We start from the raw sequence: 15609 nt of genomic DNA on the forward strand, positions 1-15609 counted from the left end.
AAACAAGAAATGGGGAAAGGATTCCCTATTTAATAAATGGTGCTGGGGAAACTGGCTAGCCATATGTAGAAAGCTGAAACTGGATCCCTTCCTTACACCTTATACAAAAATTAATTCAAGATGGATTAAAAAATGTAGACCTAAAAACATAAAAACCCTAGAAGAAAACCTTGGCAATACCATTCAAGACATAGGCATGGGCAAGGATGCCCATGTCTGAGTGCTTTTATCATGAAAGACAGTTAGATTTTGTCAAATGCTCTTGTCTGCATTTGCTAAGATGATCATTTCTTTTTAAGACTTCATTCTGTTAATGTGGTGTTTTACTTTGATTGATTTTTGTATTTTGAGCTGACCTTGCTTTTCTGAGACAAATCCCACTTGGTCATGGATAACAGAGTAGTCCCCTCTTTTTTTTTTTTTTTTGAGATGGAGACTCGAAATGTCGCCCAGGCTGGAGTGCAGTGGCATGATCTTGGCTCACTGCAACCTCCACTTCCCAGGTTCAAGGGATTCTCCTGCCTCAGCCTCCTGAGCAGCTGGGATTACAGGCATGCACCACCAAGCCCAGCTAATTTTTGTATTTTTAGTAGTGGCAGGGTTTCACTATCTGTGTTGGTCAGGCTGGTCTCAGACTTCTGACCTCGTGATCCGCCTGCCTCAGCCTCCCAAAGTGCTGGGATTACAGATGTGAGCCACTGCACCCGGCCCACAGTAGTCCCCTCTTATCCATGATTTCACTTTCCACAGTTTCAGTCAACTGCAGTTTGAAAATAGTAAATGGAAGATTTCAGAAATAAACACTTTGTAAGTTTTAAATTGTGCACCATTCTGTACAGTGTGGTGAAATCTTGCACTGTCCTGCTTCTTCTCATCTGGGATGTGAATCTGCTCTTTTTCCAGTGTATCTACACTGCATGCTCTATCTACGCAGTAGTCACTTAGCTATCTCAGTGATCAGGTCAACTGTCATGGTATCTCAGTGCTTCTGTTAAATAACCCTTATTTTACTTAATAATGGCTCCAAAACATCAAAGTAGTTATGCTGGCATATTGTTATCATTCTTCTATTTTGTTATTAGTTATTGTTAATCTCTTACTGTATCTAATTTATTAATTAAACTTTATCATAGATATGTATATATAGGAAAAACAGTTCGTATAGGGTTTGGTACTATCTTCAGTTTCAGGCATCCACTGGGGGTCTTAGAACATATTTTCCCTGGTTAAGGAGGTACTAGTGTAATTCTTTTCATACGTTGCTGGGTTCACTTTACTAGTATTTTATTGAAGATTTTTGTGTCTATATTTATAAGAGATACTGGTCTGTTTTCTTGTGATTTTATTTGCCTGGATTTTGTAGCAGGTTAATACTGACCTCACAGAATGAGTTGGGAAGTGACATGATTTGGATTTGTGTCCCCACCCAAATCTTGTGTTGAATTGTAATCCCCAGTGTTGGAGGTGGGGCCTGGTAGGAAGTGATGGGGTCACGGGGGCAGATGTCCCACTTTGGTGATGCTGTTTTTGTCATAGAGTTCTCACAAGATCTCGTTGTTTAAAAGTGTGTGACACCTCCCCACTCTGTCTCTTCCTCCTGCTCTGGCCATGCGAAGATGCCTGCTCCCACTTTACCTTCTGCCATGAGTCAAAGTTCCCTAAGGCCTCCACAGCATGCCTCTTCTATAGCCTGTGAGCCAGTTAAACCTCTTTTCTTTATAAATTACCCAGTCTCAGGGATTTCTTTATAGCAATGCGAGAACACACTAATATAGGATTTTCTTCTTTATTTTGTAATGTTATGCCAGAGTTGGGTCGGAAAGTAAATCATGATAAGTAGAGTTAAATAAAACCTATCTGAGGGCATGACTCGCCAGATGCCTTAGATAGAAATTTGGACAAGATAAAAAAAATCAGAGGTTAGTCATCATTTTCATCGTCCTTATTTTCTAAGTAGCCTGTCAGTAAAATTTTTTATCTTTATCACTAATAAGTAATTTATAAAATGTTTTTTATTTCAAAGTTTTTGTTTTTTCTCTTTGTTCAAAGCTTATATTTTATTTGGCTTTACTATGTCAGAATACAGCTTGTACAATTATAGTTTAGAATAAATTGAGAAATTGTTCATACTCTGATGATTCAGATAATCATTGCATAGCATTTATCCCCAACTTATTGGTTTAATACAATAATAATAATAATTTATTTGCTCAAATTCTGCAGTTTGAACAGGGCTTGTTAATAATAGCTTATCTCTGCTCCATGCAGCATTAACTAGGGCCACTCAACTGGAATGGAAGGAATCTCTTTTAAGGAGGATGTTAGTACTGACTGTTGGCTGGGAGCTTATCCCGGGATGTTGGCTGGGTTCTTGGTTTACTTCCATGTGTTCTCTTTCAATGTTGAAATGGCTAGACCGGGCTTTGGTTTTTTCAGTATCGTGGTTGGAATCTGAGAGGGAATGGTCCGAAAGTTAGAGTTCTGAAAATATAGCCTGCATGTACAGGCATGAATCACAATTGCTAATGTCCCATTGACTAAAGCCAGTCACGTGGCCAAACCCAGAAATAATGTATGGAGGGACTACACAAGGGCATATGTACTAGTAAAAGTGTTTTGTCAATAGATCACCAAAGTAATAGTTTGCCACACCTGATATATAGAAAAGTTTATGTAAGTTTTATGAATTCCTTGAAGAGAATGTGTTTTGTTTTTAGACTGCAATACTCAATATATATTTATCCAACTATATTTACTGTATTGAATTTGTGATGATACTGTCTAGAATTATTTGTCTTTGACTATTGAGGACCCTTCTCTTGGGCAGGGGTTCTTTTCTTTCTGCTTCTTTTCTTTCTCAATGACCTCATTCATAAAGCTGGTTAGTTTATACTTTTCGTAAATTTGAGAAAGTAGAGAAAAATTTTACAGTAATTTGCATGTCAATTTAAAATTAGTGAAACTTTAGTGTTGGTACAATCGAGGTCTACTCTCTGATATGGTTTGGATCTGTGTCCCCACTTAAATTTCATGTTGAATTTTAATCCCGTATGTTAGAGGTGGGGCCTGGTGGGAGGTGATTATATTACGGGGGCGAATTTCTCCCTTGGTGCTGTTCTCATGATGGTGAGTTTCCATGTGATCTGGTTATTTAAAGTGTACAGCACCTCTCCCCTCGCTGTCCTGCTCCTGCTCTGGCCACATAAAATGTGCTGGCTCCTCCTTTGCCTTCTGCTACGATTGGAAGTTTCCTGAGGCCTCCCAAGAAGCAAATGCCATCATGCTTCCTACAGCCTGCAGAACCGTGAGCCAGTTAAACCTCTTCTCTTTCTAAATTACCTAGGCTCAGCTATTTCTTTATAGTAGCGCAAGAACGGATTTATACACTCTTTAAATGTGATAAACAAAACAAATTACAATCCTTATTTCAGCTTTCTGTTTACCTTTTGCCTTTCTCTCATTTAAACTGCCAACATTCAAGGAAAGGAGAAGAGTTAAAACTTATTTGAGTAAATATAAAGATATTCTATGCCTTATATTTTAAAAATGTATTGCATTTGGCAATTCTTATAACACACTGAACAGGTCATTTTCCTATTGTATAAGAAAGGAAGCTAAGGCACAAAGTAAATATCTTATTTTCCACAGTCCTACAATTTTGAAGTGTCATTCCATTTAGCTACACCAGGTCCATTGCTAAATTGATTTATTCTGTCCATATAGAGTTGGCATCCCATGGGTTACCCAGATAGTAGTTCATTCCTAAATGGAACATAATAAATCTGAAACTAAATAAAGTGCTTTATTGCCCTCTGTTTTGAAAATCTATAGTTATTGTGCTAAAAGAGAGAAGAAATGATTATCTTTATGTGTTCAGAGTTTACGACTAATTTTGATGGTGTTAAGATGCCGAAAACTATGGAAGTTTTCAAAGGTAATGCTTTTAAAGAAAGTAGCTGGCGAGACTTGCAGGGGTTGGAGCGGGTGGGGGGCCGGCCGAGAGGAAAACTGGAGGCGCGGGTGGGGTACATGTCGGAGTTGGAGCTCGGCTGGAAGTGGGGCCGTGCCTGGCAGATGCGGTCGTGAAGATAGGTACTGGTTTTGGATTAGGAATTGTTTTCTCACCTTTAAAAGAAGAATGTGGCAATTAGCCTTCAGTTCTGGCATGGGATTAGGAATGATTTACTCCAGCTGTCAGCACGATTTCCAGGCTCCATATCTTCTACACGGAAAATAAGTCAAAGAACAGGAGCAGTGACTTCACCTGAGAACATCCCAGTGGAGGACAAGAGAAATCATGTTTATTCCTCAGGAATTGTGAAGTACCCTGGAGTAAGCTGCCATTCTTCTGTAACAGTGTTATCAGTAATGCTTTAAACTCCAGCACTTGGTTATGTATTTGAAACCAAGTCTGTTTCTCGTTTTGTATTTTCTCTCTGGAAATTGTGAGGAGGTGGTCTTAAATAAATTAAACAAAAATAGGAAAAAAAAAAAAGAAAGTAAAAGCTGCCTGCATTGCATTTGAATGACTTGAATAAGTAAAGGCAAGTTGAGGTAGGCCATTCAGCTTCTTGCTTACAGGAGGAGGGAAATTAGCAATTTAGTGCGGGTAAAATGGTAGTAAATATGGACTCTCACTTTTTAACTTTTGCCTAGAAATTATTGATGAAAAAAGCCAAGCTCCGTAAAATACTTGAAGAGATCTGTTCTGAGTCATATGTGAGGACCGTCACCAGTCACACTGCCTCAGGAGGTCCTGATAACATGTGCCTAGGGGTGGCTGGGTTACAGCTTGGTTTTATAGGTTTTAGGGAGACCTAAGGAATCAGTCAACATATGTAAGGTATACATTGATTTGGTCCAGAAAGATAGGACAACTTGAAGCAGGTGGTGGGGGTGGAAGTCATAGATTTTCTGATTGATGATTAGTTAAAACTGATATTACCTAAAGACCTGGAATCAGTGGAAACAAGTGTCTGGGTTAAGATATGGGATTATGGAGACCAAGGTTCTTATCATGTAGATGAAGTTGCATAGGTGGCTGCCCTTAGAGGCAATAGATGGCAAATGTTTTCAATTCCGACTTTTAAAAGGTTCTAGACTCTCAGCTAATCTCTTCAGGATCAGAAAAAGACCTGGAAAGGGAAGGGGATTCTCTACAAAATGAATTTCCCCCATAAGAGACAGCTTTGCAGGGCCTTTAAAAATGTGTCAAAAGAATATATTTTGGGGTAAAATACTTTGATTTTTTTCAGGGCCTATCTGTCATGTGATGCTACACTAGAGTCAGGTTGGAATTTGGTATCTTATTCCTACAGAGATCAGTCCTGAGATCTCTGTTGTAATGTTAATGCTGGTTAGCTGTACCTGAATTCCAACCAGAGGAGAGTATAATGAGGCATGTTTGAACATCCTTTCCTATCATGGCCTGAACTAGTTTTTCAGGTTTCTTTGGAATTCCCTTGGCCTAGAGAAGGGGTCCATGGAGTCGGTGGAGGGGCTTAGAATTTTAGTTTTGGTTTACAAAACCTAGGAGTCATATATTGGACAATTGCTCATTTTTTCAAAGTTTAATTTTGGTCAGGTTAGTAGAAATGATGACCAATTATGACAAACCAGAATGTCAACAAAGCAAAATACCAAGGAAAACGGCTTGTTGTCATGTCAGAGGTACAGACAGCAAAGATCAGTTTTAATAAAATGTGACTTAAAATTCGTCCTCCCTTCCTCTCTGAAACGTCTTCTTTCTTTATTCCCCCTATTCTGTCTCCATGTTGTTACCAGTGGAGGGAGTCCAGGTTCTTGGCATCTTGAACAAATAATTGGACAAAACGCACAAAGCAAGAAAGAATGAAGCAACAAAAACAGAGATTTATTGAAAATGAAAGTATGCTCCACAGGTGGGAGTGGGTGGGGCATAGGGGCTCAAGAGCCCTGTTACAGGATTTTCTGGGGTTTAAATACCCTCTAGAGGTTTCCTTTGGTTACTTGGTGTATGCCATATGTAAATGAAGAGAATAAAGTAAAGTTACAAAGTCATTTACTTGGGGTATGCCCAATGTAAATGGAGAGGATATTTCCTGTCATAGCTAAAGTATTTCCATTTAATTTAGTTCTAGGAAATCAGCATGAATGGGCCTTATGTTCCCTGCCTCCAGACTATTCTCCTGCCTCCATCTCACACACTAGTTTGAGGGAAATTACTATAAAGTTGTTCCCTGTGGCCTTGGTCTCTGTATCTTATCAAGCTATTATCTTTTAGTCTACCACCAACCAACAGACACTGTCAAACATGCTCAAGCCCTAGGTTCCCCATGTTTTCGCCCCTCTTCCTCATTTTCTCCTTATGTACTTTCCAGAAATAACTAGTATATAACATAGAAGAGTAAGTCACTACTGTGAGAACTCACACATTGGCCTCAGGGAAGATATTTTGGGTAAAGGACATTCCTTGGTCCTCAAATGTCCTCAAATCTGTGTTTTCTGTTGACAGGTTTCTTTGTATCTGCTCGGCAAATGGGAATAGGGAGACAGAGTCAAATTGGTTGTGAGGAAGTTGTCAAAGGCCATGGCCATAGGATTTTGCATATTCAGTGAGGGAACTTCTGCTTCAGAGACGAAAGAGAAATGCATTTCTTTTGTTCTTCAGTCACATAAGTTTACAGATTTAGGATCTATTTGCCCAGCATTTTTTGAGCAAATATGGTGATGATTCAGGTTAAGACATCTATAATGCTTAAAAGTGACTTTGAAATATGTGTTAGCTATCTGTTAAAATAAAAATGCCTTATTTTGCTTTAAAATCTTAAAACACAGATTTTAATACTGTACCAAAGCAATAATCAAAAATTATTTACATGTTCATGAATTTGTTTTCATAGAACAAATTAAATTTGGAAAATATTGTTGACTCTGTCCTCAGTGATTAAACCACACTGAAAAACAAATGTAATCTTTATCTTAAAACGATGTGCATATCTGTCATGAAGGTATTTTCAGTCTTTAATTGATGGACATAGCATTTGGAACAGGACTAGATATTACAAATTATCTCTCTGTCTTGCAGATGTGAGGAAATTAATATCTACCCAACCTCACCTCCAAAGTCAAACAGGCTATTAAGGCCACAGAACAGTTTAAAAGTCAACTCATGAGATAAATGTTATTTTAAAAAATAGTCTGTTTTCTTCATGGCATCCAATAAATTTTAATCAATCAATTAATTAGTATATTAGTTGTCTCCTTTACTAGAATGTAAACTCCATGAGGCCAGGGATTTTGTGTGTGTTTGTTTGCTCTTGTATTCTACAGGGATTATGTGTTTGCTCCTGGCACATAGTATTGCTTGGAGATGAATGGGTAAACATGCCAGATAGGGGTTTCCATGAACTAGGGGCAAAGATCAGGAGGGAGGCTAACATGGGTGGGACAGGGTGAGAGTAGGCTGCCACTCGTGTTTTGGGATCATACATACTTTTACCAAACTGGACCTAATGGAAAGGACAACTGACACCCCTGTCACCACTAGCAACATTTTTACCTATAATAGTAAAAGTTCTTGGCCTGACTTTGACTTTAATAGACTGAAGGTCAACTATTTGGTTGTCCACTCAGAACTCCTCAGAATTCAGGAATATGACAGTCCCCACTTCACTACCATATTTATTCTGCTGCCTGTTTTTTTCTAGCTCACTTACTGTCACAGTCCCTATGAAATGTGACAGATCTCTCTATGTAATAATACCACTTTGCAGTTGTATAGTACTTAGTATTTTTCATGGCACTTGCACATTTATTATCTCGTGAACAGATTCTACATAAATTGGAGTGTCGCATAAAATGATCTGCAATCAATTGTGTCATTTGGTCAATGTCTGCTGATCCTAGTAGGGAGATGAAAATTGAGTCTAATTTGACTCATCATTTTGCAGTAAAAACAAGAAACTAATTAAAGGCAGATCAACAGCTACACTGGTAATCACAGGTCCTGGTTTGCATAATACAGTGTCAATCTCTTCTGCTTTTTACTGTTATGAATTTTATGTATATTAGATAGAAAATGTTTCCCTAACTTGAAGAAGTAGTGCATTAATCTATCAAATGATGGATCGATTTTAGTTGTAGCAGTTATCTACCACTCATTCATAAAAAGTACATTGATAACTCTTCCAAGTGGAGTGTCTTGTCATTCTGGTTCATAAAATGTTATTTAGGCGTCTGAATCATGTGTAGGAGTGAAGATAACTTCCTCCTTCCTTACCTTTCTGAAGGTTTGATAATTTGAGCCATAAAACAAATGCATAATAAATTGATAGGAGAAAGGTATATAAATTATTACTTGCACATGTGTACATGAGAAAAATATGAAATATGAAAACTTAGAAAAGGCCAGATGACTGCAGGTTTTATACCATCTGGAAGTTACAGAAGGAATAGGGGCTTGGATTGTGGTAAGGGAGGAGACCACCCCTCATATCGTCTTATGCCCAATTTCTGCCTCCAAAGAAAGAAGAAGTAAAAACTAAGAGGCAGAAATGAAATCCGCAGGCAGACAGCCCAGCGCCGCACCCTGGGCCTGGTAGTTAAAGATCGACCCCTGACCTAATTGGTTCTGTTATCTATAGATTACAGACATTGTATAGAAATGCACTGTGAAAATCCCTATCTTGTTTTGTTCCAATCTAATTACCAGTGCATGCAGCCCCTAGTCACGTACTCCCTGCTTGCTCAATCAATCACGACCCTCTCACATGCACCCCCTTAGAGTAGTAAGCCCTTAAAAGGGACAATAATTGCCCACTCGGGGAGCTCAGCTCATGAGACAGAAGTCTTGCGGATGCCCTTGGCTGAATAAACTCCTTCCTTCTTTAACTCGGTGTCTGAGGAGTTTTGTCTGAAGCTTGTCCTGCTACAGTGGCAAGACAGGTTATGGGAGGGAGGGACAAGAAAAGGCCTGGCTAGTGAAGGTGGTCTTGTTATACAGAGTACTGTGGTTTGAATGTTTGTTCCCTCCAAAACTTATATTGAAACTTAATTTCCCATGCGGCAGTATTAGGAGATGGGAGCTTTAAGAGATCATTGGATCATGAGAGAAGAGCCCTTATGATCCAGTGGATCATGAGGATCCATTCATGGATTAAAGAATTAATGAGTTATTACGAAAATGGGACTAGAGGTTTATAAAAAGAGGGAGACCCGAGTGAGCACTCTCAGCCCCTTTGCTGTGTGATGCCTCGTGCTGCCTCAGGACTCTGCAGAAGGTCCACACCAGCAAGAAGGCCCTTACCAGATGCAGCCCCTCATCCTTGGATTTTCAGCCTCCAGAACTGTAAGAAATAAGTTCCTTTTCTTTATAAATTGTCTAGTTTCAGGTATTCTGTTATAAGCAACAGAAAACACACTAAGACACATGAAATTTCACAGATAGCAGTTCCCAGAAAGAATAGATGGTGGCCTGTGGTGACATGTCTCTGTCAGACTTTCAAAGATGTCATACTCTCTCTCTCATTCCTGTGAGTTAATCTTTCCTAGATTCAGATGGGAGTGGAGTGGGAGTGGGCTCAGAGAAAGCCTAACTGTTTATTTCATGAGTGTAGATTTTCTCTACAGATGCAAATATCCTCCACAAAAGACAGATTTTCAAGATTTCTGTGATTTGCAGTTCCTTTGAATAGCTATATGGAAATATGCCAAAGAAGTGCTTTTTGGGGGGTGAAATATTCTGGTTTTGTTCACATGCATGTCCCTAAACATAATCCATAGGAGCTAGGTGACCTAATAAGAGGGTCTGGCATCTAGAAACCAGTCATGACCCACCTTTGCTATGGGACTAAGGAGGCTATTCTGATGGCTTCTACTCCAGTTTGTTTATTATTTAACTTAACATTTACAGAGACATTTGGTAAAAATGTTTGTAAAAACTAGGCCTGAATTTAACATTTCATATATTCAAATGTCTTTTGTACTTTAAGATGCTGCTTATATTTTAAAGAACTTTTAAATCATTGATTTCATTGGTTGTCAAGGCATGTTAATACACAGCTTCATGCAACATGAGAGAAATAGAAAGCATTTAGAGAAGTGTCCCAGATGCCTCATATAAATACTCTGCTTTGCTATTTTTGTAACGTAAGTACAGAAAACCGTAGATAGTGTTTAAATAGCTCTTTTTGTGCCTTTCTAGAATAAAGATGACTTAAACACTAAGAAAGGAGAGTACATGAACAATACTGCAATTTAGGATTGCCAGATGAAATGCAGGGTGTCCAATGAAAGTTGAATTTTGAATAAAGACCAATGAACATTTTAGTTTATGTCCCGTTTACTGTATTTTTTAGCATATTTTCCAACTATTGCATTTTTAAAAGTAATTCAAATTTAACTGGCTGTCTTGTATTTTTAGTGGATAAAGCTGTCAATGCTGGATGCAGTCCAGAAGCAGGCAGGCTCTCAAATTTGTGTTAAAGGTGTGCCAATTTCTTTTAATGGCATAGGATATTATTCCACAGCTCTTGAATGTGTCATCTAATTCTCTTGTCTCTCTGTAAGAGGTTTGTGTTCAGAAAAGTCAGAGCTGTTTAGGTATCAAATCTTTTTAACTAACTACTTAATGGCAGTAGTCACCTATGAGCGGAGAACATTTCTGTGATGCCAGGCTTATAGACAGCACATGCTCTGAGGATAAGGTTTTGAGAGACTCTTCACATCTGGAATGATGTTGCCCATTGAATATTCCCAATTGTGGATCTTGCAGACATACATGAATTAATATATTCCGAATTGATGTAGTTTCTTCCTGCACATCTGCTCTCCCTGTATCTGTATTAATGACTCTTATACCCATTTAGTCACCAGAACCAAATACTTGGGAACCTAGAGGAGGAGGGGATCATCTTTCCTTTCTCTTTTTCTCCTCCCCACACCCAGTCAATTCTGAAGTCCCATGGCTTTCATCTTCTCATTTCCCTGATCACTACATTAGTGGGCTTGCCCAGCCTTCCAATCTCTTTTCAGGCTCAATCCCTTTACTCCTCCATAGTGGAGAATGCCATAAGGCTGATCAGGGTGCTGTTTAATTTTTGTGGCTCCAGTGGGACCAGATTATATTTTATCAATGCTATTAAGTGCTTATACTAAGTAGGACCTCATAGAAAAAGATCAAGGCATGGGTGGATCTCTCTACATTCATGATTCTGCTTAGTGTCTTTTCTGCTAAACTATGCTTATCTCACTATATATCTGAATATTATGCTGCTCACTCTTTCCAGAAAATGCACTGAGATTTATTTCCTCAGGGTTTTTGCAAGTTTCTGCATCCTCATTAGTTCTCATTAACTCCTATCCTACCATAGCGATGGTTTTTTAAGCCATTTCTCAGCAACGGTTTACCTACCTTCAGCAACCATAAATATCCATGGACATGCACACAAACATTCACATACACATACAAACACACAGACATCCACAAACACATGCATACACACAAGAATACACACACACACATTTGATTCATCCTATATTGCTACATACTGTACAATGAATTATAATTAGAGCATCATTTGATTTTCAGTCTAAATAAATGGTATTTATTAGCACACAGACTTAATTATGTCACCTCAGTTCAGCATTTTATTCTCATGAGTTTTACCTCCTTGAATGCACAAATAGTGGATCTTAAACCTTCAGACAGAAGGTTTATGTTCCTTTTTCAGTAACAGGGATAAGTTAGTTCTCTTTCTCCTTTATATTTAAGGTACTCCCGGGAGATGAAGCTGTGATAGCCAATACCTGAGAACTAAATGTACTTTTTAATAGACTCAGAATTAACACATTGCAGTGGGATGCAAAAATCCCTTTTCTGTCTTTACCTAATGAAGCAAATATTATTGGATAAATAACTTCAATAAAATAGACTTACTACTCCAAGTCTATTTTGTAAGACTATTGTAATAGTCTTCAAACAATTTAGCCCTCACTGTGTCCCAAACTCCTTGAGATTCTTTTATTAGTATCTTCTAACACTTGTTAAGGGAATATTTTCTTTTATGACATCTCTAAATGTCACTGTTTCCAAGATGCTATAGCATTATATTGTCAATGAGTTACTTCTGCAATGATAATTTTTCAATTTCTCTTAAGATTTTAATTTCATCTTCTATTTCTCATACCCGGTGAAAATAAACTAGTTCTTATAAACTCTTAGTTGTCAGATATTATAATCTTGTCTTTTGAGGAAAGAACTAGCATTTAGAGGATAAATTTAACTGCTAATGTGGTAATGCAGTACACACCAGAATTAGGGGCAAATCTGAAGCCAGCAGATATCCTGGAAACATTAACTCTTGACATCAGAAACGTTCCCTGGGATGCAGAGTAGTCACCCTGGAGTCTTGCAGATTAAGAAAAAGCTCCCATAGCACGCACACATATTTAAAAGGATTGCTTGAAGTGACTAGGTTTGAAGTGCAAATGGAAGCAGAGGTGGAAGTAGAAAAATAAATAGTAATGTTTGCCTCAGGAAGTAATGTGGGGGCAAAGACAGTCACAGGCCCAGGGCTTTAAGATATCTCCCAGGGAGCTATCTTCCTGTTGCAGATACTCAGGCCTTTGTCCTGCAGGGTTGTTTTATACACCTCAGAAACAGTGCTTGAAATTCAAGAAAGTAAGCATTGTTGACTTCGGAAGAGTTCTCTACTCTAATTTATAAAATAGGCAATTGTTTAGAGTCCACTGCTTTAACCCTATTTTCATCAGTGATTTGTAACAGAGCCTTGTTCTCTGTGTGCACTTGAGGGGCTTGAGGAATGAAAATTAGGTCTGAGAGTTACCAGCATATGGTTTCACTGGAAGCCTTGGATGTGAATGAAATTATCCAAGGAGAGAGTAAAGTGTGAAGAGAAGATGAATGCGTGAATGAAGGAGGAAGCCACTGAAGGGTCGTTCTATGGTATCTGAGAGGGAGGAAGGAACCATTTTTTCTAATATTGCAACTTGCCACCTTACCTCCTCTCCAGACCTCCTTTACTCTAGTCAAGTTTATTTTCCTACAGCATTTTTCACTTATTAAAATACTACATCATTTACTTTTAAGTTATTTTCTTACGTTTTATATCTTCTCTGCCTCCTGTCCCTTACTAGAAGGTAAGCCCCATGAAGGACAGATGTCTTTGTTGGTGTATTCCAAGCAGGTAGAAGAGTGACTAGTATTTTGGAGATGCTTAGTCATATTTACTGGATGAGTGAAAAACATCGCAATGTTTCAAGAGGAAAGTCTGCTACAGATTGAATGCTTGTGTCTCTCCAAAATTCTTATATTGAAATCCTAAGCTGCAGCGTGATAGTATTAGGAAGTGTGGCCTGTGGTAGGTGATTAGGTCATGAGGACTCTGTCCTCACCAATGGGATTAGTGCCCTTATAAAAGAGACATTGAAAATTTATCTTTTGAGGAAGAAATGGAAAGCTTTCCTCTGAACAAGTACAGGTGCTGGCCGTGGGGAGTGAAAGCACACCAAAAATAGGCAATGCAAAAGGGATTTGAGGGGATATGGGTGGAACACTCACAGCTTGTGCTTTGTGATCTTTTGGAAATTATGAAGCAACTCTTCTGATATCTCAGTAGATGAGAATATGAGAAATTTGTCTGTGGGGAGCCAAAGACATTTTCTGTGTTGAGCATGTTTTCTTCTTGTTAAATCATTTTTTTTTTTTTCAACGTGAGCAGTTGATGAAGGGACAGCAAGGAATACTTTTTGTACTGTTAGAACCAGCAGAGCCCTGTGGAAATCATCTCAGCCCCAGTTCCCCAATTTCCATATTATTGAACTGAAAAACACTAAATATGAAAATGCTTAACTGATAGACCTAGAAATCATACTTTTCTTTGCAAATACATACTATAAATCTTAAACTAGGAATTCTTCTTCCTCTCAAGAACAGTAATTTGTTGATTATTTTTAAGTCAATACTGATTTATACCTGCCCTGATTGTTTTGATGCCAATTTATAAATTTCTTTCTATTTTAACTCACTGTCAAAGCTAACTGTATTAATCTTTACTCCATTAGAGTACTGAGGTGAGACCCAAGTACTTATTACGGAACTGAATTAGTAAGCTACTTAATTTAGGGTGTGTGTGTGTTGAGTACTTTTAGTACTTTGTTTTTTAATGCACATTTATTTTAGAGGAAACTTCTATTAGTACAAAATGTCCAAGGGAACTATACTCGCCTCCACATAAATTAAATCCAATTAAATTAAAAAATAAATTCATGAACACTTGCAGACTATTTAAATGTTGTGTAAATTGTGTGGCAATTTCAGAAGCAGTGAACATGGTAGGTATTGTCATTTCCTGCAACATATTTAAATATGGTCTTCCCCCTACTTTATATGCTAGAGCTGAATAGCAAAGGGGAAGGCTCTATCAGTCAGCTTTTTCCATGTTAACACCTTATCATTAATCACCACAAAGTTTCAGTGGCATTCAACTTCAGAATCATAAGTATGTGAGCCTGCTAGGCTAGTTCTCCTCTGGCCTGTTGGTATATGGGTTGTCTGGGGGCAGACTGGTTCTGTGTGTCTTATGCTGGGCCCAGGCTGCAAGGGTGGAAGCTACCTGGGACACATTCTTCCTCTAGTAGTGGACTGAAGCTCCTAGAAGGATAAATGGAAGTCCTCAGTACCTGTTCAGACTGAGGCTCTAATCAGGCTCATTGTCACTTCCACATTCCATTGGTCAAAGGAAGAAAACACAGTCAAAACAAAGGCAGGAGCGGATGATGAACACTGCCCAGAAGAGGCTACAGCAAGGGTGGGATGTACAGAAGCTCCCAGAGCAGCAAAGAACTGGGGCCAGCAACTCCATCTACCACAGTGGGCTTGCTCTTTCTGGAAATACACACATCCTTGGATGCATACTAGGTGATATTTATATGAGTTATTGGTATTTAGTGTTTAAGCTGGAATTGCTTGATATGCTTCCGGGTTCATCTGAGGCTGGGAAATTTCAAACAGACTTTTTGATATCCTTTCCTGAAATAGTGATTACGTTAAGCATTTCAGATACTTAAAAAATAACTCCAATAAAGCTTGAAAATTGGATCTTTCTGAGCGGATTCTCCCTTTCTTAATATGTATTAATGTCTTTATTTTATGTCAGCCCCGAGGTACTGAAGAGTGAGCCGTACGGGGAGAAGGCTGATGTCTGGGCAGCAGGCTGCATCCTTTATCAGATGGCGACTTTGAATCCCCCCTTCTACAGCACTAACATGCTGTCCTTGGCTACAAAAGTAAGCAACGCTGTGACACAAAAGGGTCTCATGTAGCTAAAGATGCAATTCCTTTTCTTATTAAACAGATCTTTGTGATTTTAATATAACTGCCCATTAAAAGCAAGAATTCTTTTATTAACTGCGTGATCCAGTTTATTTTTTCCGCTTTCTTCTAAATATATATCTCATGTAATGGCTTATTTTCCTCTATAATTGTCTTTATTTATAATACAAAATTATTTAAAGACTTTTTGGTCTTCTATTTTTTATTCATTTTATTTATTTATTTATTTATGTAAGTATTTATTTATTTATTTATTTTGACACAGTCTCACTCTG

The 15609-nt window shown here is 38.3% G+C and overlaps 1 protein-coding gene and 1 pseudogene across 5 annotated transcripts in view; both read left to right on the forward strand.

Moving 5' to 3' along the window:
* Positions 1-15609, forward strand: part of NEK10 (NIMA-related kinase 10) — a 259204-nt gene that overhangs the window by 153893 nt on the left and 89702 nt on the right. For 2 of the 5 annotated variants that reach the window (XM_011956228.1, XM_011956229.1), the window contains exons 1-3: positions 2516-2673; positions 3158-3304; positions 15159-15288. In XM_011956228.1, coding sequence (XP_011811618.1) covers positions 3273-3304; positions 15159-15288 — 162 coding nt within the window. In that variant the 5' untranslated portion in view covers positions 2516-2673; positions 3158-3272. Of the gene's footprint in view, positions 1-2515; positions 2674-3157; positions 3431-15158; positions 15289-15609 lie in introns of those variants that run through there. The other 3 variants (XM_011956225.1, XM_011956226.1, XM_011956227.1) reach the window with 2 other exon arrangements.
* Positions 3985-4479, forward strand: LOC105521882 (annotated as a pseudogene).

This window comes from Colobus angolensis, unplaced genomic scaffold (genome assembly GCF_000951035.1).
Source record: "Colobus angolensis palliatus isolate OR3802 unplaced genomic scaffold, Cang.pa_1.0 Scaffold411, whole genome shotgun sequence".
In the NCBI taxonomy this organism is placed as follows: domain Eukaryota; kingdom Metazoa; phylum Chordata; class Mammalia; order Primates; family Cercopithecidae; genus Colobus; species Colobus angolensis.